Genomic DNA, 24,795 nt, shown 5'->3' with positions numbered 1-24,795 from the left:
TAAGGGGGGGGGAGTCTCCCTCCTTCTCTTTTTTCCCCCCCCCACTTTTTTTCCGTGGCTTGGCTGCCGGTGGGGCTCGGCCCCTGGCAGGGGGGCAGGTCGCGGTGCCGGGGGGTTGGGGGGGGAAAAGAGGGGCCGCCCCGCTCAGCTCGGAGCAGGGGCGTTTGTTTGAACAGCTCCAGAGCAAAGAGCAGGGGAAGAAAGTTTGGGCTGGGAGCGTGGTTTTTTTCCCCAGACGTCAGCACAAGGCGGAACAGGGGCTGGGGAGGGAGCCGGACTCATAGGGAAGCCGGCATTTTTTCCCCCCCCCCCATTTAAAAAAAAGAAAAAATTTTTTTTTTTTTTTTTCTTTTGGGGGGGTGGGGGAAGTGGGGAACGGGGCCGGGGAGCGGCCCGGCACCTCGGGGTGGGCTGGGGGTGGGAGCCATGGACTCGGCGCCAACCTTCGCCATGGACAAGCCGTTTGCCCCCAGCGCCGTGCGCGGTCCGGAACCACCCGAAAATCCTCAAAGCCGGAAAAACTTCAGCGTCAGCCACCTCCTCGACCTGGAGGAGGTAGCGGCCGGGATGAACGGGACCCCCTCGGCCGTCCCCCCACCCGCCGGTGGCGGCAAAGCCATGCCGGAGCCTTCGGGAGGCAGCAGCGGCAGCGAGGCAGCACCCCAGGACGGTGAGTCCCGCCGCCCCGGGATGTGCCCCCCCGGTTCGGGGCAGCTTTGGAGATGGGGTGTCCCCGCTATGTGTCCGGACCGGGCACCGCGGACAAAGGGGTTCGGTGTGTTCCCCCTCAGTGCGGTGGGGGGCATCGGGAGGGGGAAAAGGAGACCCCCGTCTGGGCGAATGGAGGGGGTGCTGACACCCCGATTGCTGGGGCAGAGGGACATCGCACCGGGAAGGGGGACATCGCACCAGGGGATTGGGATATTGCTGTGGGGCAGATGGATGTTTGCGCCGGAGACGGGAACACCCGGCGGGGCAGAGGCACCGCACCGGGGGACGGGGACACCGCACCGGCTGCCTCCCCGCCGCCACCGGAGGTGCCGGGTTCGGGACAGTCCCTGGCGGCCCAGTGAATCCCGGGGATCCGCGGCCTGCGGGATCCCTCCTTTTCCTCCCGGCATCGCCTTCTCGGTTTCCCGTCCCGGAGAGTGGAGCCGGCACGGCGGGGCCGTGGGGTCCCCTCCCGGTGCCGCCCGCTGCGTGTCCCCGGGCCGGTAACACCGGCAGCAACGGGCCGGCAGGGGCAGAGCCGGGACTGGGAAACGGGACAGGGACCGACCCGGGACACGGCTTCGTTAACGGGACACCCGTGGCTGTCGCCGCACCGGGCAGCGCACATCCCCCCCCGAGCCGCTCCCACGGCCCCGGCGCATCCCGGCTCCGGTACCCGAAGGGCGAGGAGGATTCGTCCCGTCCCTGTGGCCAAAGTCCCGGTCCGGGGGCACCTGACAGCCCCCGGAGCCCCCTCCCCCTGGAACCCGAGCAGAGGTGATGGAGAAGGGAGGCAGAGTGTGGCTTGCAGCCCCGACAGATTCCCCTCCACCTCGAGGGGACCCTGGGGATGGCATCCCCCAAACCTGCCCGCCGGCTGGGTGTTGGTATCCCAAATTTGTTTTCTGGAGCTCCTGGAGCACAGCTGACCCCTGCCAAGGGCCTGACCCCGTACGGAGCCACCGGGAAAGCTGTGAGGGTGGAAGGGGCTCAGCCCATCCCAAAGGTGAGGGGGTCCCGGTGGGAAACAGCCCCACGCAGGGTGCTCCCTGTGCCCCCTCCTCACCAGCATCGTTTTCCCACCCACCTCTGACCCCCTGCACAACCTCTTCCCTCCCCAGAGAGACCCCTCTGAGCCCCCACCCCCCAACCTGCCTCCACTTGGGGGTGCTGAGGGCTGGGTGAGGGCTGGGCACTGCTTTCTGGGATGGGATCTGGTATTTTTGGCGTTATTTTCCACCCTCCCTCCCTCCTTCCCGTTCCCTAGGGTTTTGGGTTGTGGTTCTTGCCTTCCCTTCGGGACTGTGGGGAGGTTTTCACCCACGGAAGGGACCTCTGGACACACACACACACACACACACACACACACACACACACACACACACGAGTACAGCCTGTGGGATGGGTACAGCTTTTGGAAACCCAGCCCAGCAGCCAGCTCAGCTCAGGGCTATTTGCAGAACTGTGGAGAAACCATCACCCTGCTGAGCCCCCAGTGCACCCCAAGGAGGCTCAGTGGAGACTGTGAGGGATGCAAATACCAGAGAGAAAGAGAGGCAAGGGAGCTGGCTGACCCCACAAATCCATTTTTCACCCTACAAGTCCACTCCTTGGGGGACAGAGGCCCTGAAGGGTTTGAGCTGCTGATCCCAGCACCACGGGGGATATTTCCCATTAGCACCTGTTCTTCCAGCGAAGCTGCAGTGATGAAGACACTAACAGCATCTGGGATTCTCCAACAACTTATCCAGGAGCATTTTTCCCTTGACCCCACCTGGAGAGAGGGAGAAATACCTGAGTGATGGGCACCGAGAGCAGCGAGCAAGAAGAGAACAAGGAAACAGTGAAGAAAACCTCTGTGTGTGCACACATGGAGCTGTGACACCCATTACCCGCTCCCTAAACGGGGATTTAGTTGCCCAAATCGAGATGGGGAGACCCTAAACACGGGGCAGATGCCCTGCCTTGGCTCCACATCTGTGATGCTCTCGGCATCAGCGTGATGACAGCAGAGGAACTTTTACTGGTAACATTATCTTTTATTGGCATCCTGAAGTAAACCAGCCCCTCAGGATTTTCTCTTGTCTTCCCCAGCACCCTTGTGGTTTGTTTTCCTGCCAGATGCAAGTTTGGAGCCCCGCAGGTCCGGGGCAGTGGGTTATGCAAATGGACCCACAAGTACCATCTGCAAATGGGGAGTGTTGCTGTGTAGGATGGGGCTCTGTGCTCAGGTTATCAGGGTCATTGCTCCGGTGGGATGGAGGAAGAGGAGCCCCAAGCCTTCAGCAAAGCCATTGTCACCCTCTCTGTGAGGCAGAGCCAGTGCAGGGATGCTCAGCAGACTGCAGCCTCTCCCCTTCCCCAGGTGGAGAAGCAGCAGGAGGATTCTGGACCCGAGGATGGCAGAGCTGGAAAAGCTCAGGGCAGGGTTTTAATCTTTGCAGAGTGGGATTCAACCCCCTCCTGCCCTCACTCACCATCCCCATCCCACAGCCCTCCCCACCAGGGACAGAGGGTGGGGGCAGTCCTGGGGCCCTGAGCACCCATCTCCCCCAGGAGCAGCCCCTCTGGTGTTCCTTACAGAGCTGGCACATCCCTGCCTGCTGGCACCACGGGGGACCAGAGCAGTCCCCAACCCCCTCTGCAACTCAGCCTCTGCCTTGGCCCCAGCACCAAACTGGTCCTGGGGGCACCCAGCACATCCTTGCTGGAACATGGATGCAGATCCCACCTTGCTCTTGTGGCACCCTAAAATTAAGAGGCAGAAATCACCCAAGCTGAGCAAGAGCAAGGAAACCCCAACAGGATCATAGAATCATAGAACTGGCTGGGTTGGAAGGGACCTCAGAGCTCAGCAAGTCCAACCCTTGATCCACTCCCCCCGTGGTTCCCAGCCCATGGCACTGAGTGCCACATCCAGGCTCTTTTGAAATAGCTCCAGGGATGGAGAATCCACCCCTTCCCTGGGCAGCCCATTCCAATGTCTGAGCACCCTCTCAGGAAAGAAATTCTTTCTAATGTCCAACCTAAACCTCCCCTGGCACAACTTGAGACCTCTTGTGCCCTCTTGTCTTGCTGAGAGTTGCCTGGGAAAAGAGCCCAACCCCCCCCTGGCTCCAACCTCCTTTCAGGGAGTTGGAGAGAGTGATGAGGTCTCCCCTGAGCCTCCTCTTCTCCAGCCTCAACACCCCCAGCTCCCTCAGCCCTTCCTCACAGCACTTGTGCTGGATCCCTTCACCAGCCCAGTTGCCTCCTTTGGACCTGCTCCAGCACCTCAATCTCCTTCCTGAGCTGAGGGGCCCAGAACTGGACACAGGACTCGAGCTGTGGCCTCACCAGAGCTGAGCACAGGCTGAGCATCATCTCATCTTCATTATCATCTTCATCCTCCCCTTGGAGCAGAGCAGCAGCCTCCCCTCCAAAACCTTCCTCACAACTTCTGAGGTCTTGAAAGCTTGTTCACCTCCTTTCATTAGACTAACAAATAACGTGTAACACGAAACATCTGTTAACAACAGCCCTTAATGTTCTCAAGATGATAAAGCAGGAGGGTAATTTTAGCCAGCAGGCCTTGACTGATGGCTTTTCAAACAATGAACTTACTTTTGGTGCCGCCTGGGGATGGGAGAGGGACTCGGGTGCTGGCTCTGGCCGTGGCTTCGGGGCTGAAAACTCGGGAAGAGTCACTGGAGTCATGGGCAGGCTCAGAGGAGGAGCTGCAGCCCCTCCGAGGGGATCCTGGGGCCCAGGACAGACAGAAATTTGTCCCGTTGCCTGTTTGGCTGCAGCCAGGTGATGAGGAGAGGAGGGGGGTGGCCCCTGAGCACCCCATTTACAGGGCAGCTCCTGGAGCCCCTTCCTCAGCCCCAGGGCAGCCAGGACCCCCTGGCCCACACCAGGGTGTTGGGTGGTTGCAGCAATGAAGAGAGAGGAGGAGGCTGCACCCGAGAGGGCAGTGGTGATTAAAGTGATTTTACAGCAAATTGGGGCTTAATTTCATAAATGAGGGGAGCTGAAAAGGGAGAAGTGAGGCAGGGACCTGGTAACAGTGGAAAAAGGGAAGGGACTTGCTTTTGGGGTCAAGTGGTGGCTAATTACCCAGGGCTCTGGCACCATCCCTCTGGCAGGACCAATCCAGCTGATGTCCCCACGGGAGCCCAGCCCCAGGGTTGTGCTGCTGCTGGCCCACAGGACACATTTTTGTGTCCCAGATAGCACCTGTCCCCTCCAGAGAGGAGGCACAGTTTGGGGACACTTCAACGCCCCAGCTGTGGGGCCAGGAGGCAGGCCTGGAACACTCTGACTGCAGAATAAGGGATGGGATGTGCCCCAGGGTTCATCTGTGCAGGGACCTGGTGCAGCTGGTACCTGCTGCAATTAAACAGTGTCGTTAATTAGTGACACCTCAGGGAGGGACATGGCTGGTGGGACCTCGACTCAACCCCCACAGTTGCTGAGAGGCTTTGAGAAGCATCTGCAGCTCTCCAAGGAGATGCCCTCGTGCTTTTGGTCCCAAGAGGAGGAGACAGCAGAGGTCCTGGCTGCTCAGGGTGGCACCAGGACCTGTTCAGGGTGGCACCAGGACCTGCTCAGGGTGGCACCTTGCTCCTCAGGGTGGCACCTGGCTCCTCAAGGTGGCACCAGGACCTTCTCAGCCCAGCCTAAGGGTCGATGTTGGAGGTGGGACACGACCCATCTGTGGGGTGTGGGGTTTACAGCACACAGGGTCCCACGCTGCTCTCCAAACCAGCATCAGCTGTGGGTGCCCAGGCACAGGAGTCTCCTCTCCTTCTCCATGGTTTTCTCCCAGGCTGGCAAACCCCCTGGAGGGCAAATCTGGGAATGGTGGCATCCAGAGCAGGGGGGGAGGTGAGCAGTCTCGGTCCTTGTAAGGCCAGCGCAGCCGGGCTGGGTGGCACCAGGACAGGACCCATCCTTGCATGGCCACGATTCTGTCACCTTCCCGTCCCCAGAGCCTGCCTGGGGACATCTCCCTTCCTGGGGAGCTTTGAGGGCTGCAGACCCTAAGACGTGAGGTTTATCTTCGTGCAGGGCTGGTACCCACAGGGCTGCTGGAGCAGGACGGGAGGGGACAGCAGAGTTGGGATGTGTGCCCAAGACCAGCAGTTCTCTTGTGCCCGGTGGTGGCAGGTCCCGAGTGTCGCATCCATCAGCGCGGAGGGTGTGGGTGCCAAAAAACCCCTCCCCGGCCCGCCCCCAGCCACATTTGTTAGCGCTTAGCCGGGGTTGGCGACAGGGGAGGGGTGGATGCAGAGCCTGATGTGTCCCGGTTCACCCAGACACTTCCCAGTCCTTCATCCAACTCGGAACAAAAAAATGCTCCGGGGACCAGACCCCCCCTGCACCCCCCCGGCTGCTGCTGGGGACAGCCCCAATCTGCAGAATGACCCCTCCAGCTGGGTCTGTCACCCTGTGACACTGCCACGGGACCTGCGTGTGGCCCCCTGACCCTTGGGTGGGTGGAAATTTGTCCCTGGCTCTTGCTCACCCAAACCCCGTGGGGAGGGGGTGGGGATGGGGTGGGCGATGCTTTTCCCCATGGCATGGGCAGGGTGAGTTGGGTGACAGCTCTGCCAAAATTAGCCAGAGCAGCACAAAGCTCTGCCAGGACAGGCAGGGAGGGACCCTGGGGTGGGGTGACAGTTGGGAGACCCCAGGACTCATGGGGCTTCTGATATGGGGTCCCCCCTAGTACCTCCACTCTCTGCTTCCCTGTCCCCTCCAGCCCCACTCACACCATCCCCACACCCTCAAATTTGGGGGGGTGGGGAGTGCCCTTGCTGGGCAAGCCCAGGAACCAGAGCATCTTTGGCTGGGCCAGAAAGGCAGGAAAATCACTTCCCCCCTAACTTCTCACCGCTGGGATTTTCCTCCTCTTGACACCTGCAGTGAGCCAGGTTTTTGGCAGTCACTGCTGGGGGGATGCTCCTTCCTATCCCTGGATTTTTCCAAGAGGGAAAGGCTCAGGAGCATGGGACAGAGCCCCCGTCCATCAGGGGCTGGAGGGCACAATATGGGGGGCGCCTCCATGGGGGGGACATGGGGGCTTTGCCCCACTCCCCTATGGCCCTGGCAGCACCCACTGATGTGCTCTGAGCACAGCCCAGGAGGGTGCCAGGGCATGGGGACACCTTGCTGTGTCCTGTCCCCTCCCAACCCCCCCAGTCTGTTATGTCTAGCTCGACCAGGAACAGCTCAGTGCAAGACTATTTCCCCTCTCCTTTTGGGCTGTTATTTCAGGGAACGGGGCTGATTCACAGGAAAAATATGAAATTTCGACTCCGTGCAGCCAAGATGGGTGAATTTCAACGAATCAGCATTTTAGGAGAGCCTGGGCGTGTGTCTGTAGCTGGGAGGCTGATGAAATGATTTGGGGCTTTGAGGCTGCCTCGTTAGGAACCCTCCTGATCACCCTTTCTCCTGGCACTGCTTTCCTTCAGCCACGGGGAATTATCCTCCCAGGGAGCCAAAGGGATGGGGTTTGAAGGAGGATGGGATCTGGGTGCTTTGGGGCTCGGCAGAGCCTTGGTGTCCCCTGTCCCTTCCCTGAGGCACAAGCAGTGGCTGGAAGGAGTTGTTCTCCCAGGATGGGATCCCCGAGCCACGGGGCAGGCTCAGAGCATCCTTTAAAATTCCAGGGCAATGGGCTGTGGCCAGGCTGAGCTGGAACCAGGAAAGGATTTTAGACCAGGGTTAATGCCAATAATTTTTTATTTTTTTTTTTTCCTCTTGTCTGGAAAAAGCAACTGGGAAGAGGGTGAAAGTGTAGAGGGCAGAACTAACCACCCCCTGCCCTGCCCTGCTGCTTGCATGGGGACAGCAATGCCAGCTCAGGGAGGATGGATTGGTTTGGGGATTTCAAGGTGGTTTTCCAATGCCTGTTTGCCAGCGCTGCCACAGCACTGCAGAACTGGGTAGCTTTCCACTGAATGTCCCCGAATTTCTAAGAATCAAAAAGAAAAGGAAAAAAAAAATAAATCCCACCTTGCAGCATTCCCAACGCTCTCGCTCACCTGAGGGATGCAGGGCTGTGGGAGATGTTTCCCAGCCTTCCCAAGGAAAAAATGCCCTGTCCCAACACTTCTTCCCTTAGGAAAACCGGTCCCAGCGCTGGGACCTGCTGGGAACACGGCTGAGGGTGCAGGGGGTGGGTCTGGTGCCCACCCATGGGACATCCCCCGCCCACAGCTTGTGCCGGCAGCTCTGGCTGGGGATCCCACAGGAGGGAGGTGGGGGGTTAATAGGATGCTGATGTTGGAGGGGCTGGGAACAATTGTCCCAGCCTGAGGACACACACAACCCTCTCTGGGGAAAGATGGGGTCCCCCTTACCCCTTTCTCACCCCCCGAGAGCCCACACCAGTGGCTTTGGCTGCCGGTCCCATAGCGGGGAGATAAGGATTAAATAGGATGCTGGGCTTGGGGGAGATTGTCCCTGCTTGGGGACACCCCCCCCCCACCCCTCTGGGGACATTAGGGGTACAGATGGGGTCTCCCTGGGAATGTCCCCAGCCCTGCACATCTCCGGGTGCGAACAGCAGCTGGGAGGGGGCGTTAATTAAGCAGGAGGCGTAACGAGGCCACAGAGCTGGTCCTGCACCCCGGGGCTGGGGGGAATAAAGCTTCCAGGAGATGGGGCAGGGCCGGGGATGGGGGGTGGGACAGCTCAGGGCTTTAGGGGGACACCGGGAGCCTTCAGAGAGCAGCAGCAGCCGCCGCCGTCCCCCTCCCCTTCCTTCCCTCCTCATCCCCCCCCCCCCTTTGGAGCGCGTATAATAAAGCAGCTTTTGAGCTGCGGCTGGAGCGATGGCTGAGGAAGAATTGTCGGGGGCTGTTCCAGCCTCTGTGTCTCGGGATGGAGCCTGTGGCTAAGCCCGGCGCCAGGCAAGCGCGTTGAACCAGATGTGGAGAGGCGCCATCCTCCCCGCCACCCAACCCCAGGGGCGGCCGCTTCACACGCGAGGAGACTGCGGAGCACATGGCCCGGGAGCGGGGGGTGCGGGGGGTGCGGGGGGCACCCGGCAGGGATGGGGGGGGAAAGGGGTAGGGGGTGTGGGGGGCACATGGCAGGAATAGGAGGGGGGAAAGAAGGGGGGTGCAGGGGGCACATGGCAGGAATGGGGGGGAAGGGGTAGGGGGTGTAGGGGGCACCCCGCAGGGATGAGGGGGGAGAGGCAGGGGGTGTGGGGGGCACATGGCAGGAATGGGGGGGGAGAGGCAGGGGGTGTGGGGGGCACATGGCAGGAATGGGGGGGAGAAGGGGTAGGGGGTGTGGGGGGCACATGGCAGGGCTGGAGAGAGTGGGGGGGCTGGGAAGGGGGGAGAGCTGGGGGGCTGCGGGGGGCACACGGCAGGAATGGGGGGGGAGAAGGGGCAGGGGGCACATGGTAGGAATGGGGGGGAAGGAGTAGGGGGTGTGGGGGGCACATGGCAGGAATGTGGGGGGGAAGAGATGGGGGGTGCAGGGGGCACACGGCAGGAATGGGGGGGGATAGAGGTGGGGGGTGTGTGGGGAACCCAGCAGGAATTGGGGGGGGAGAGGCAGGGGGTGTGGGGGGCACACGGCAGGGCTGAAGAGAGTGGGGGGCTGGGAATGGGGGAGAGCTGGGGGGCTGCCGGGGGCACATGGCAGAGCTGGGGAGGGGGCAGGGTCAGGGGGTGCGGGGGGCACACGACAGGGCTGGGGGGGGAAGAGGCAAGGACTGCGGGGGGGGCACATGGCAGAGCTGGAAAGAGTGGGAAGCAGGGAAGGGAGAGAGCTGGGGGGCTGTGGGGGGCACACGGCAGCACTGGGGAGGGTGGGGGGCTGGGGGCACATAGCAATCCTGGAGAGAGTGGGGGGCTGGGGGGGGGTAAAGCCAAGGGATGTGGGGGGCACAAGGGATGTGGGGGGCACACGGCAGCATTGGAGAGAGTGGGGGGCTGGGGGCCAAAGTGCCAAGGGAGCCCCACAGCAGTACTGGGGGGTTGAAGGGGGGTGCAGGGGGCACAGTGGGGAGGTGGGGGGGAAGCAGAGCCAGGAGATGTGGGGGGCAGGGTGGGCAGAGGGGTTGGGGCAGCAGGAGAGGTCACCCCAGGGTGGGGGCTGCACGCCCAGCTGTGCAGGGCATTGGGGGTTTCATTGCACCCCGAGCTGTGAGGGGGGGGGGGGGGCAAAGGGGGGGTTTGCATTGCTCTTACCTCTGCCTGTGGCAGCTTGCTGTGAGGCCAGGGAAAAAGAAGAAAAGCAAAAGAGAGAAAAAGAAAAGAGAGAAAAAGAAAAGAAAAGGAGAGGGAAGGAGTTAAAAAAAAAGGGCAGCGGGGATGTGAGAGAGGCAGAAGGATGGGATGCAATCCCACTAGGAACAGCACCCTGGGGATTGGGTGCTCTGTGACTTGGGTTCCCACATTCCCTGCAAAGGTGTGAAGCAGAGCCTGTCCGTGGGTGCTGTGGAGGGGACGTGGGTGACCTGGGGACGGCCACCAGCACGGTGCTGGGCTCAGGCCAGGGCAGCCTCAACACTCCTTCCTCACAGGTTTCACTTTCTTGGCTGGGCTGGCCACATGGCTGTAATTTAGGGGTTGTAAATACCTCTGGGGATTTTGTTTTTTTAAATTAAAAAAAAAAATAACTGTTTTCATTTAAATTAAAAAGACACTGAGCAGTGCTATTAGTATTAGAGGTTTGTAAAACCTGAAACAAATATCAAGGCCCTGTCCCCTTTGTGAGGGCTTCACGTGGTCAGCAGGGGCTGGTACCCACCTGAGGTTAAATTGTTATGGGATTGGTATGAAAGTGCCCAGAGGTCCCTGAACTGCACCCCAGGACCCCAAACCCTGGTGCCAGCCTGCTCCCCACTTTGCTTCTGGGCCGGGCTTTGGGGGTTCATCCAGCAGGGTTCCCAGCATGGTGTGACAGGGACACGGGGTGGGATGAGGACTTGGGGTGACAAGAGTCAGGCTCTCAGTGCCACTGGGTTTTGCAGAAGTGGGACTCCAAGGCAGCTGTCCCCAACCTGCTATCTCTGAGGTGTCCCCTGATGTCCCCCCTGCAGCCAGCACCTGTCCCCAGCAACCTGCCTGCCATCCCTGGTGTCCCTGTAATGCCATCCATGGTGTCCCTGCCATCCCTACTGTCCCTGTAATGCCATCCCTGATGTCCCTTCTGTCCCTGCCATCCCTGGTGTCCCTTTAATGCCATCCCTGATGTCCCTTCTGTCCCTGTCGTCCCTGGTGTCCCTGTAATGCCATCCCTGGTGTCCCTTCTGTCCCTGCCATCCCTGGTGTCCCTATAATGCCATCCATGGTGTCCCTTCTGTCCTTGCCATCCCTACTGTCCCTGTAATGCCATCCTGGGTGTCCCTTCTGTCCCTGCCATCCCTACTGTCCCTGTAATGTCATCCCTGGTGTCCCTTCTGTCCCCGCCATCCCTACTGTCCCTATAATGCCATCCCTGATGTCCCTTCTGTCCCTGTCATCCCTGGTCTCCCTGTAATGCCATCCCTGGTGTCCCTTCTGTCCCTGCCATCCCTGGTGTCCCTGTAATGCCATCCCTGGTGTCCCTTCTGTCCCTGCCATCCCTGCACCCGGCTCTGCTTTAACCTGCAAACAGTTAACAACCACCAGGCTGGGTTAAAAAAAAAAAAAAAAAAAAAAAAAAAAAAACAGAAAAAGATACGAGCCACTTATTAAAATGAATGTTTTACAATAAATTTGGCGAGAGGCCACCGACCTCAAATGAAAACCAGACCTGAGGACAGGGATGCTGCTCTCTGGTGAGGGTTTCCAGGATGTCTGTGCGTGCCTGCACCCACCGGGGTCCTCCTGGGAGTGGTGTTGGGATGAGATCCCTGGGGGGCTCCTGCACCCTGGCCAAACCTGCCCGTGTCCCCTGGCCAGGGCCACCAGAGGTGACAGGAGGGGCCCTGGGGAGGTGCTGGCATTGCTGCTAAAATGGGTGCTGGGTGGCATTTTGGGCTGGGTGTGAAAAACACCTGATTGGCCTCAAAAATGTGAGGGGAGTCAGGAGGGAGGTGGCAGAAGGGGACGCTGGGGGGGTTCCCAACATTCCCCCCCTCCTTGGCAGTGCCACAGTGGGTGGCAGCGGTTGGGTTCCAGTGCTGGAGGTTTTGCCACCCCTCACGAGGGGGTTTTGCTCATAAATTTCAAGAAACCATAATTCTGGGTGGGCAGAAAGGCTGGGATCACCACGGGGGGAGCACAGAGCTCCTGCCACCCAGCCCTGCCTGATGAGTTTTGGCTTCCAAAGGTCCCAGGGGGCTCTTGCCACCAGGATGCTCTGAGGCACCCACCCACCCAGCCCCTTCCCCACCCCACTGGGGAAAAAAAAAAACCACTTTGCAGTGGAAGCTGAGTTTTTGGTGGAGCTTTGCAGGCAGCAGGCGGGTGCTGCTCTCAGGGCCAGCGCTTGCACAAGCCTCATTAGCATTAATTAATTACACATTCCCTGCTGGCAAAGGGGGTACAACCTGCTGTGTCGGGGGAGCAATGGTGGCACTTTTGGGGCTCTAAAATATTTGCAGGCTGTGGGGGGAGAAGCAGCAGCTGCTACACTTAACCCCACGCAGGATCTGTCTCGGCATCACCCACCCTGGCACTGCCCATCCCCAGGGCTTTGGGGCAGCCACTGTGGTCACCCCTCTGCCCAGGGCTGCCCCAAACCCCAGTGTTTTGGTGAGGAGGCCCAAGATGCCCCTTTCCCTGTGCCAGTTCACCCACCTGCTCCTCAGCTCTGCTCCCTGCTCTGCTGTTTTATCCACGGGGCACGGAGGGGCCTGGCAAAGCTGGGAGGCTGCAGGGCCAGGGGATCCATCCCTGGGGTGAAGTGCAAGGCAGAACAAGTCCTGGGCTTGTCCCTCCACGAGAAGATCCCCTGGGCAGGAGAGATGAAAGCAAAACCCCCAGGTCAGTGCCTGCTCACTGGGGAGGCTCCTGGCAGCTGGGGGAGAGCCAGAACCTTTGGTTGGTGCCCAGGTCCCCACTTCAGGGGCTGGCAGATTGGTGGGAAAAAAAAAAGTCTTAAAATGCTCTGGCTCAGCACTTCAAACCCATCACTGGGTCTTGTCCCCAGGTGCTTGGATTGGGCTTGCCAGATCCTTCAACCTCCAGCCCCGTGGCCACCAGCATCTGCCCAAGGAGCCCTTTGGGGTGGCCCAGCCTCCCAGAGCATCCCTGGGCACAGCACCCCCCACATCCCTGCATCCCTCCTGTCCCCCCTCTTTGGCATCTGCAGGGGACATCCCTGACCAGCACCATTGCTGATGAATTTTTGGAGTCTTGGGGTGGCCCCCAACCCCATCTGGAGACCCCAGGAGGGTGGGAACCCCTGGAGCTGTGTTCTCCTTCCATCAGTGGGGAAGATGCCAGACCACGACCACAAAAGCCACCACTGTCCCCAATGAACTGACAGAGATGAACCTTCCCCACAACGTTTTTTTCCTTGCTCTGCCATTCTTCAGGAGGGAAAACCAGGGCACCCAGCAGGGAGCAGGACCCCATCTCATCCCCTCCTCATCCCCTCTTGCAGCTCCATCCCTGCCAGGACCTGACACAATGGGGGCCACGGCAGCGCTGGAGCTGGGACAGCCCATTGTGTGGGGCTGTGGTTGGAGCCTCCCCCGAGCACACAGGATGCTCTTGGCAGCTCCTGAAAGCCCTTTCCCAGGGCTGGGCTCACTCTCTGCACGGGCACAGCCCCAGGAGGGAATTTTTGGCTTGCAGATCCCTGAGGCCGAGGGATGCGCTCAGCATCCGGGGTCCCGGGCTGGATGCCCTGGGCTGGTGCCACTTGGGCAGTCGGGACCCTGGGGCCCTGCACAATGGCTGCTGGGACACAGAGGAGCCAGGCAGCTGGGAAAGGACAGCCAGAGGCTCTTTCTGGAGCAGTTGGGTTCAGGGGATGCCGGCAGCACCAGGCTCTGAAGGGCTGGGATGCATCCAGGAGAGGCTCAGCCTGGCAGCAGGGTCTGTCCCTGTCTCCTTCTCCAAGGTGGTTCCCACCCCAGGTAGAAGGTTGGGGGGGTGGCATCATCTCCTCCAGCTGCCTGGGAGAGGGGGGAGAATTTCTTGTGCTGTTCAGCCCTCTCCCACCAGAGCCTCACAGCCAAAGATGTTCCCCAGCTCCTTCTTGAGGCTTCACAGCATCCCCCGGACCCTTCCTCCTCACCTGGGGAATGTGGCTGTAATTAATTCATTAAATGCTTCCCCTGACACAGGATTTGGCTGTGCCAAAGTGCCATTCCTTGGTATGGTACCATTCCTGGGGCTTGGCCTTGGCTGGGCAAGCACGAGCATCCATGGAGGAGCCTCTGGCGTGGTGGGAAAGGCTGTGAAGTCTTTGGGAAGGGCTTGGAACTCCCAAAGGTTGAGGCTTTACCTGCTGCAGCCCTGTGGGTCTCACCTTTCAGGGCATCCTCTCTACATCCCAGTGCAGGACTCAGTACGCCAGGTTCTCCCCTGGCTTCTCCAGCATCTGGTTCTCCTCTCTTCACCCTCTTCTTCCTTCATCCCCTCTCTTCCTCCCCTCCTCCCTCTGACATTTTCTGAGCCTGTCTGCCTTGGGTTTTCCAGCAGAAAAATCACCTCAGCCCTTGCTAAAGAGCCACCTTTAATCCACTCACCTGTGCATTTGGTGGCTGCTGCTGGGCTGGGATTGTCCCTAAGAGAGAGGCAGCATCCTGCAACACAGGATTCCTCCTTCCCACGTTCCTTCTGGTCCCCAAAACCCAGCTAAACCCCACATTTGCTGCATTAATGACGAGGATGAGCTGGGAAAAGGCTGCGGTGCCACAGCCGGGTTGCAAGCCCAGGTTGGACCCCTCCCAGCTGGGCTGCAGGGACGCTCAGCCAGCCCTCCAGCACCTTCCCAGCTCAGATTTTTTGGTCCGACAGAGCCCAGACAGCACCCACCAGCCCGGGGCAGCCTCACAGAGCTGCAATCCCAGCTCCCGGGGGTGCAAGGGGGGAAACCTCCGGGATTCAGGGACCTCAGGCTGGGCATCCCTGGGATGGATCCTCCCAAACCTCAGCTCTGTGCAGGGCTGGGGGCAGCAAACCAGAGCTGGGTGGTTTCTGGCTGGGGTAGCAGCAGCTCCATAACCATAAACCAGGCTGCTGCTGCCTGTCAGTGAGCACGGGCTAAGGCCCCCCCGGGACAGCTTTGGCCTCTTTCTCAGTCCAGGCTTTTGCTTCTCCTTTTTTTTTTTTTTTTTTTTTTTTTTAACAGAGACACTTTTCCCCCAGCAAAACTGGCAGGCTGTAAAAACGTGTCAGCGTTTCAGTTTTTTCACAATTAATGAGGTGAAACATCCTCGGAAACATTTTGCTGTAATGTTTCTCCAGTAGCTGAGACTTGCCCCTCTCTTAAATTTTTCATGTTCACTGCTTCAGCTGAGAAAGTTTCCTTCGGACTCAGCACATTTGGACCACCCCCTTCCCACCCAACCCCTCCTTGGTTTCAATCCCCACCTCCCGGAGCCTCTGGCATTCCCAGAGTCTTCGGGAGGCTGGGAATGGGATGCAGGGGAGCAGGGAATGGTGCTGGGGCAGGGTGAGGAGGTTGGAGCTGGATCCTGGCAATGGGGGAACCTGGCAGCCCCGTTCCCCAGGGATTCCCTTGTCTCCTTCTTGCCCCCAGGATGGGTTTGGATCCCACTGAGCAAAGCCCCGTGGGCAAGGGTTGGTGGCCCTAAGGGGTAGTGGGGTGAAACCCCAGAGAAATGGGGGTCACACCAGTAAGGTTTTGCCCCCAAGCTGGGGTGGTCCCCACACCCACTCTGGCATCACCAGTGGGTGCAGAAAAGGCACCAAATCTGGGGCACCCAGTCCCCAGCTCCCCCCCAGATGATCTGGGGAGATTAAAGAGCCACAGAGGCAGCTCCCACCATCACTTCTGCAGCAATCCCTGTCCTGCCAGCAGGGATGAGCCCCCCAAGCCCCCCCGAGGGTCCCTCCAACCACATCCTTGCTCAGAGGGTCCACATCCCAAGGGTGTGGGATCCCATCTAGGGTCCCTCCAGCCACATCCCAAGATGGGGAACGCTGCTGGAAAATGGGTCCAGCTGCTGGAAAATGGGTCCAGCTGCATTTAGCTGCCCATTTTCAGGTGCTTCAGGTGGATTGGGATCCAAAGGAGCCAGAGGGGGTGGACACCAGCTCCCAAACCTGAGACCTTTTCCTTGGAGCCACCCGAAGGGAACCTCTTCCTCCCCATCACAGAAATTAAGGGGAGAAGTTAAACAATTGCACATGAAACTCTGGCTGGGCATCATCAGGGGCTCTCCTCGTTTCCCCTGAGTACAGAAAGGGATGGAGGGAGTCCACATGTTTACCGAGAGACCCCGGGAGAACCGACAGACATTGTTTTTCCAAAGGATTTCTTGGCTGTAAAAAGCTTCCACCACCCCGTGGCTTCCCTGATGAAGGCCCAGCGTTAATTTGTTAAATCCACATCAAGTGCCCGGAGAACCCGTTGTTTATTTTCCCTAATTCAGGCGGCTGAGATCAAATTGGGGTTTTATTTGTTAAGGATAAACCTTAATTAATAAAAGCTATTTATTTGGTTTCGAGCCGGCCGCAGCCTGAGGGTCAGATATGCCACGATCATTATTTCAAGTAAAACAAACCCAAAATGTCTCTCAACAGCTTGAAAAACGGAGAAACTTAGAGGGCTGAATTTATTTGTCTTAGGAAGAATTTACAGCTAATTCCCTCCAGGCTATTCCAAACCCTTAAATTATACCCAAGAAGAAAAAAAAAAAAAAAAAGGGGGGGGGGGGGTGGAAAGGGGAAAAAAAAAAAAAAAAACCCAACAAAAAAACATTCCAGGAGAAGGGAAGTAAATGGTACAAGAGATTTGATTATTTGGCTGGGGAGGGGGGGGTGGTGAAAAAATTTAAAGCTTAAAAGGTCTTTGGCAAAGTGCTCAGCAAGAAATGTGAAATAATTTAACGGCAGAAAACTCTTTGGGGTCTGCAGCACAGTGGAAAATGAAACACTTTGGAGGGGATGTGGCCTGGGTTTTTTTACTGCAGGAGAGGCTTGAACTCGGTCCCTTCTGGCACGAAAAAAAAAAAAAAAAAAAAAAGAGGGAGATTTGCACCCCAAAGCCAAGAAGAGGCAGAGCTGGAGCCACCAAACCCTTTCCCAGGTCACAGGGGGTGTTTGTGGCATCAGCTGGGGGACACACCAGCTTTTGGCTTGCTGAGGTGACCACCCAGGGTCACCACACTCTGGGATGAGCATTTTGTCAAGAAACCCCCCAAAACTGGGTTTTCTGCTCCACGATGGAGCCAAAAAAAGCCACTCCCAGGGCTGAGCTGCTGGGCTGGAGCATCCCTGCCTGGGGACACCGTGGTCCCCAGGGCTCTGAAGTGGATCTTGGGGTTGTTTATCACAGGCTGCAAGTTACAGCTGAAGCCTCAGTGGAAATTTAGTGCAAATTTACCTCTTTACAGCCCCAGGAGGCTGCTGCCAGAGGCTGGGGGCCCTGCCAGCATGGGGCCCCCCTTGGCAAGCCCAGGCTGGGCCCTACCCAGCCCTTCCCATGGAAAACTGATGGAAACAGAGAGGGAAAAGGCAGGAGCTGGGGAAGTGGGTTCCACCAGTGCTGGGTTGAACCTGCAGAGGGGACAGGACCAGTTGCTCCCCAGTTCCTGCCCAGAGAAAAGTTTTGGGGTGACTCCCAGCACCCCACCCATAGGGCAGAGCTGTGTTACCTGAGGTTGGGCAGCACGAAGGGAAGGCTGGAAATTCCTGGGGCTGCATCCAACAACCCCCTCCCCCCAAAACTCATCCACATCATGAATGAAGAGACTTGTGTCTTTCCTGATGTTTTTCCATGGGTTTTTTTGGGAAGCACATGGGGCCTGTCCTGCTCTGCTCAGATCCCCTGTGCCCCCCTCTCCCCATCCTCCCCCCAGGTCATCTTTTGTTATTCAGTAACATTATCATCACCTCCCCCCCAGCTTTCCCCCTTCCCCTGGGTATTTTTTTTTTCCTTTTAGAGGAAATTGTAATCAGTGGAAGATAAATACACCAAAGAAAAGGTGGCCGGGGGGCTCAGGAGTCCCCTCTGACCTCGGGGTTGGGAAATGGAGCCAAAGCCTCCAGCCATGCCCCAAAGAACCCCCCCAAATTATAACTGACACAAGGCAAAGCTTGGGATTTCCCCATACCCCACCACCTCCCCCCCAAGCAATGTTTTGGGGTGAAAGGGGGACAGCAAGTTTTGAACTTGGTGTGATTCCAAACTCTTATTCCCAGGAGCTCATCAGGGTGGGGAAATGATTTCTGATTTCTCCTCTGTCATCAAACTCAGTTAAACCCAAATCCTGGGGATGCCAGGGATGTCCCAGCCCATCTCCTGCTTCTCCAGCTCTGCCCAGTGCTCTGGGCTGCCCAGTTTTGGGGTTATTAAAACACCACTGACCAAAGGGATCCCACCCCACTTTGCCCTCTGTAAAGCTGCCACCAACCATCAGGGGGACATTTGTCTGGTCCCCAAAACCCACCCTGGCTGAGCTGATGGGGACAAGAGGTCTGGTACCAAGGCTCATCCTTGAGCAGAGGATTCCAGCTTGGAGCTGCCAAGGGATGGAGGGGAGTGGGAAATGGGGGGCTGGGGAAAAGAGCAAGCTGGAAGGCAAAGGTTTCTCTGGGGGACTGGGGTGATCTGAGCTACACCAGGGGGTTTGTGTTTTAGGGGAGGTGTGAAAAGGTGGGGAAGGGGTTTTGGCCACCAGCATCTTCCAAGAAGCTCCCTGGAGCAGGATCTCCAGCAGAAGGAGGTCCTTCCATGAAAACCAGCAATAAGGGATGAACAAAGTGGCCCAAGCTGAGGCTTGCAGCTCTCCAGGAACCCCCAGCACCCAGACACATCCTGGCCCAACCCCATCCCAGCCCCCCCTGGTAGCCCCATACAGGAATTGGTTGGCACTGCCCAGCTCCCACTCAGCTCTTGGCTCCGTGGATTTGGGGAGACAGAAACCAGGCAGAAATGGAGCCAGATCCTATGGAGGTGGTGTGAGAGTTAATTTAAGAAACCTTTCCTCCCCTGCCTTGCTTTCAGCCAAATTAGAAGTGGGTGAGAGAAGAAGAAGCCACTTATGGAAAAGCCCTACAGCCAGGTTTTAAACTGGGGAGGGACCAAAGGGGGTTCATAAATGTTATTTATACATTTACTGGAGTTCTGTTGAAATCATTGCTGGGCTGCTGGGGGGCAGTGGGTGCCCTCAGTGACGACACTTTCTGAACCAAGCCCTGCTCTCTAATTTCCCCCTGGGGTGGCCCTAAACCCTCAGGGAAACATCTCCTGCCCCGTCGCATCCTGCAGCTCCTTCCCAGCCTGATGGTTCCCATTTTGGCTCCCAGAAAACTCAGGGAACAATCATGGCTGGACTTGGTGTATTTTAATCCAGCAGCTCGTTAGCTAGCTGAAGGAAAACAGGACCAAAAAAGGAGTTTAACTAAAAGGGGCAACTGGAAAGCAGAGACTGGCAGAACATTTGAAGCTGCAGGAACAAGGGCTGGAGGGAATCTGGAGAATTTTATTTGTGAGCCTTTAAACACGAAGGGCAGGGAAGGGCAGTCTGTGGTTTCCTGGCTGGGGAAAGGGTCTCAAACCCACAGGTATTTCGGGTATGGTGCCATCCACCATGTCTTTTACCCAACCAAGAAGGCCCTGTCCCAAATACAAGAGCACAAGTGGTTTCCAGCCCAAAAGATCAAGGTCCTTAGGACACAATAAAAGAGCCAGAGAAATGATGGTGGCTACAGAGAGGCCCTGGGAGGTGGACAGAGATCTTTTTCCTCCCCTTATCATCATCATCACCCAGAGAGGTTCTTCCCTCCCCATGGTCCCAGCAGTTTGTCCCCATCATGGTCAAAAGGATGCAGCATCCCTGCGTGTGCCTGGGAGGTGGCCCAGGTGCCACTTCCATGTCCCAGCATCTCCTCCCAGCCTAATTTCATTCCTTAATGACTCAGGATTTTAGAAACACCCAGTTCCTGATCCTGGCACTGGTCCTCACCATAGCAAAGCACCAAAGAAACCATCTGAGCTTTCCAGGAGGTCACTTCCAGCAGATATTGGGGTCCCTCTGGTCCTCTGAGGATGAGACAGCTCCCCAGAGAGCTATACTTAGGAAGAAAAGGACCTTGGGGACTTGCTGCAGAACTTATTGGTAGAGATTTAATGGCTTGAATAATTCAGAATTAAGGCTCAAGGAGGTTTTTCTGGTCTTAAAGATCATAGAACCCATAGTTTCTTCTTTCTCAACAGCTCAGCAGTGCCTTGAAACAGGGGATTTAATATCCCTGCCCTTACATTTTTGTTGCTTGCTCAAGTATCAGTTCCAAACGTTGCCCATCTATTTAATAAGTATCAAGATAGCTCATTAGCAAGTCCTCTCTGGAGCACACTCAGGGAGCAGTAATTCCTCCCATCGTGGCCTCTGCAGTGATACAGAGCAGAAAAGCCCAATATAACCCTGCCATGAATCAGAAAGCCATAAAACCATTAACATTTCAAATAATTCCCAAATACTTTCCCACCAGTAGGTACAGATTGGATCCAGATGCTTCATTAAGAGGAGGAAGAGTGAACCAGTACCCCCAGAACACCAGCAAAACACATTCCCCACGAGCTCTTTTTGCAGGCAGCTCCTTGGGTACCACGGGGAAAGAGACCCCAGAAACTTGCCCAAAACCTGATGATATTATTGACAAAGAGGAGAATAATCTCAGCCTGGCTGCAAGCCCAAGATCAATACTGAGGAACACCCTGAGCTTTGTGTTTCCAGGAGCCAGAAATAAACCCTGAGGAGGCTGAGCTCAGGGAGATGTGATGGGGTTTGGGTCCAGCTCCAGATCAGCACTGGAGGAGCAGATGCTCAGCTGCAGCCCTGTGTCACCTTGAGGACATGGCCAAGGCTTTAAGGGGTGTTGGGAGCTGAGAAAACACCTCCGAGGTGTTTTGGTGCTAAATTTCCACCGCTATCCATGAAAGCTTGAGCTGAACCTTCAGCAAAACCCAAACCCAAGAGAATCTGTGGCCGTGGCCCCATTGAGAGGGGAGGCTCTGAGCTGCAGTCCCAGAAGTTTTGCCCCACAGTCCACTAAAACTGGTGTTTAAACTCAGGTCTGGGTGGTTTCAGCCAACCACAAAGCCACCAAAGATTTTTCAAATATTGGGTTTAACTCTTTAAGGTCCAGCAGGTGCTGAAACAGATTTTGATTCTCATGGAGAGCACGGGGCTGCTCTGCTCCTCAGGGAATCCCAGGTCCCACAGGGATCAAGGCAGTGCAGACCCCCAGAAGGGTTTGAGCCCAACCAGGTCCCTGCGTGGGGTCTCACGTGGGTCTGGTTCTGATGTGGCTCCTTCTGTGCTTTCCCCACAGGTGAGAGCCTGAGCCCAGGCCGTGGGGCAGCCAAGAGGAAGAAGAAGCAGAGGAGGAACCGCACGACCTTCAACAGTAGCCAACTGCAGGCTCTGGAGAGGGTTTTTGAGAGGACTCATTACCCTGATGCCTTCGTGAGGGAGGAGCTGGCCAGAAGGGTGAACCTCAGCGAGGCGAGGGTCCAGGTGAGCAGAGATTTGCGGGGGAAAAACCATCATCCTCTGTCTCCTCCCCAGGAGTAGGGGCTGTCCCCTCTCTCATCTCACCTTTCACATGACCACAACCTGTAGGAAGGATGCTTGGGACACCCCTGCTGGCACAGGTCCCCCCACTGCCCACTTTTCCCTCCCCGTGCAGGTCTGGTTTCAGAACCGAAGAGCCAAATTTCGCCGCAACGAGAGGGCGATGCTGGCCAACAGATCAGCTTCACTCCTCAAATCCTACAGCCAAGAAGCTGCCATTGAGCAACCCATGGCACCACGACCCACCACCCTCACCCCAGAGTATCTCTCCTGGACCAGCACCTCCCCATACAGGTAGGTGCAGGCACTGGGGAGAAGGTGGCCAGGAGACCGCTGGCCTGGGGACCACGCCAGCACCCCGGGAGCACAGCCCTGTGGGGGGTTCTGTGGGGTTCATCTGGCTTTGCTCTGGGAACCTTTTTCAGCCCCATCTGATCATCCCCTGCCTGGGGCTGGGCAGGCTTCCCTGCCTCCATGCGTTTTGGGGCTGGAGCAGGGGCCTGATCATCAGCCAGGGATTCACTTGGCCTCGTGCTGACCCTTCCCACATCTTGACACAGGAAGGGACACGGGTCCCTTCTGGTTCCCAGCTCCCCACACCCAGCCATCTCACCCATAAAAGCTCAAGGCAGGGCCTCCTGGTGCATAGTTTGAGGGGTTCCCACATAAAAACGCTGCAGCCTTGAGTGCTCTTTTGGGAGAGGTCTCCCAGGGAAACTTCTGGGAAGCCAGCAGGACCCGGTGGGGTGTGGGGACTCCTCAGTGGGCCTGGCCTCATTCCTCCCCTGCTCCCTCCCCACAGCACTGTCCCCTCCTACAGCTCCAGTGGGACCTCAACCCCCACCCAGGGGGTGAACATGGCCAACAGCATCGCCAGCCTGCGCCTCAAAGCCAAAGAGTTCAGCCTCCATCAGAACCAGGTGCCAACCGTGAACTGAGCAGGGCAAAGCCCTCCCTGTGGTCTCAGCTGGGATACAGCAGGAGCTCCCGAGCCAGTCCAGGATGAGTCCACCACCCACCCACCCACCCACCCCACTCATCCAGTGTCTCAGCACCTCTTCTTTCCTCTTCCCTTCTGAAGGTAGAGTCAGTCCCAAGCTGCAGGGACACAGCACCACAGCCACATATGGAGCAGACTTGGTGAGGAGCTGGCTTTGCTGCACACCCCTATAATAAAGGCTATATATACACACACATACCCCCCGCTGGCTCTTCGAGGACAGACAGACTTGCCAAGGGAACAAGAATTTGCTTCCAAACATGGAAGGATCTTGGGACTATTGGATTTGACCAATTTGGGTATCTTGCCCGGAGAGCCAAAGAATTATTGGGTCTTCTCCTCCCGCGGCGGAAAGGTCCCGAGCCCACCAGCCCATGGTGCTCAACCACACCTTCTGAACCCAACCCAAGCCTTCACCTCCTTGTGCATCCCATCTGCAACCTTTGGGAAAGACTTTGGAATGCCAACAGCTCCTCTTTGCCATGGCTGTCCCGACCAGCACCGTGCTGCTTGCATGTAGGAGCTGCCTCTCCTAATGGCATCGGGATTTATCCCGTCCCGGAGGTGCCGGGAGGGCTGGGGCATCCCGACAGCTTTTCTGGGAGCTTGGGATCATTCCTACCAGCTGGGAAGGGGGGGGGATGAGCACTGCCGGTCCCCGGGCAGGCATCACTGCCCTGCCTGGGTGGGTTTGCCAGCGATCCCGCAGAGCCCCAGGTCATTGAACCAGCCCGGGGAAAGAACAAATTGGAAAAAGCTGTTGGGTTTCAGCTGAGTAGGCGGCTCCCAGCCCTTCGTGCCAACTGCAAAGCAGAGGCTGAGCCTTCCGGAGGCACAAACCCCACCCCCCCCTCCCGCAACGCCGCAGATGTGCGGGGCTCTGGGGCTGCCGACTCCGCAGGGAAGGGGGGGAAAGGGAGGGGGCTGCTTCGGTTTTGCAGAAAGGAAATGGTTTCTACCCTCCCCCCCCCATCATCCCACCCTGCCATGCAGCCTGATGAGGGCTGGGGGATGGGTGCGGGGTGGGCAGCTTCACCCCGAGTTATGGGGGGACCCCCCAGCCTGTGGGACTGAGCCGCAGAGACCCCACGGGGGATGAGCCAGAGTGATGGGGATTTTTACCTTGTGGACAAAAAACCCTCTAGAAACCAGACCACCCTTTTCCTCAGCCATTGCTAAGAGCCACCAGCCCAGCACGGGGACCACCCAGCTCAGAGGGGTGGCCTGGATGGAGGGGGACACCAGCCCTACCTCTCTAGAAGGGTTTAGCCCCCTGGGCACTGCAGGACTAGAGCTGAGGAGGAGCACAGATCATTGCTAAGCTGCTTCTCCAGATAAACACCCTCCAAGGGTGCCCAGGCTGAAAGTGCCCCAGCTCCAGGTGCCCATCTGAGTCCCCACTGGTCCCAGGAGCATCCTCTCCCTTTCCCAGGGGGGATCTCACTGCATTCACACAGCACCAGGACCCTCAGCCTCACTTCATCTGCCCCAGGGGCACTCACACAGCACCCGGAGACCTGATGGGAGCACCAAGAGAGGACCCCATCTCCTCTGGGTGGGGGGAAACCAACCCCTCCACCCTGCCCCCAGTCCCCCTCAGCAGCCAGGGAGGGACCAACCCTGCCCACCCTATCCAGCCACCCTAAAAACCCACCCTGTGCCCCCTACCCCTATTTCCAGGGTTGGTATCCCCCCCATTTGCTAAGCCAGAGGGGAGCACACAGCCCCCCCCTACAAACCACAGCACTGAGACCTGACAAAAGCTGTAAAAAAGACATGAAAAAAGAGAAAAAGAGACATGCCAGGCTGGGGGGGGGAGATGGATCCACTGAGGATCAAATCACCCACCATGAGAAACACCAGGAGGAGGGGGCCGGGGGGGTCCTATTCTCCTATTCCCATGGAAAGCAGAGGGCTCTTTTTTCAGTTATCCAAGATGAAACCACAGGGATATAAATGTCACTGCCTCTTTGAGAGCATTAATGAAAATAAACCCATTTAATAGTTTGCAGATGCCGTTTCTGTAAACCTAAAAAAAGCAGGGAATAAATATTTCTTCACTAAATATCTATATGTATATATATATTTGAAAACATTCACTCCTAATCTTAGGGCCCCTCCTTCGCCGTGCTCTTTGGCAGCTTCTTGCAGTTTGTCAGTCAACACCAAAACCTCCCTGAGATGAGATACAAATTGCACCCAGGGAGGGGTAGCAGGACGGAGGGATTATTGTAATCTAAGCTCCCTCTCGCCCTTTCTATTTGTACATTTCAATTACTTGTAACAAGATCCACAGGGATTTTTTTTTTTTTTTCCCCCCTTCTTCTGCATGTCTGTGTTTTGGAGGATTTTTGTAATTTTTTTTTTTTTTTTTTGTAAAAACAACTCTTGTGAAATAATGGAGGAATAAATATTTTACTGAGTA

General features: G+C 57.4%; 1 protein-coding gene across 2 annotated transcripts; it reads left to right on the top strand.

Moving 5' to 3' along the window:
• The first annotated feature begins 385 nt into the window (after window positions 1-385).
• On the top strand, window positions 386-24,795 carry PRRX2 (paired related homeobox 2). Of its 2 annotated transcripts, none has more exons than XM_071766245.1 (4): window positions 386-670; window positions 21,129-21,313; window positions 21,486-21,664; window positions 22,191-24,795. In XM_071766245.1, the coding sequence occupies exons 1-4, from the start codon at window positions 427-429 to the stop codon at window positions 22,306-22,308; spliced, it is 726 nt and encodes a 241-aa protein (XP_071622346.1). In that variant the 5' UTR covers window positions 386-426; the 3' UTR covers window positions 22,309-24,795. The 2 variants fall into 2 exon arrangements, with proteins under 2 accessions (XP_071622346.1, XP_071622345.1); XM_071766244.1 differs by having other exon boundaries at window positions 391-670; window positions 22,173-24,795.

This window comes from Heliangelus exortis, chromosome 22 (genome assembly GCF_036169615.1).
Source record: "Heliangelus exortis chromosome 22, bHelExo1.hap1, whole genome shotgun sequence".
NCBI classification, from domain to species: Eukaryota; Metazoa; Chordata; class Aves; order Apodiformes; family Trochilidae; genus Heliangelus; species Heliangelus exortis.
The sequence above is the reverse complement of the archived record's forward strand: the minus strand, read 5'-3'. Positions and strand labels throughout refer to the sequence as shown.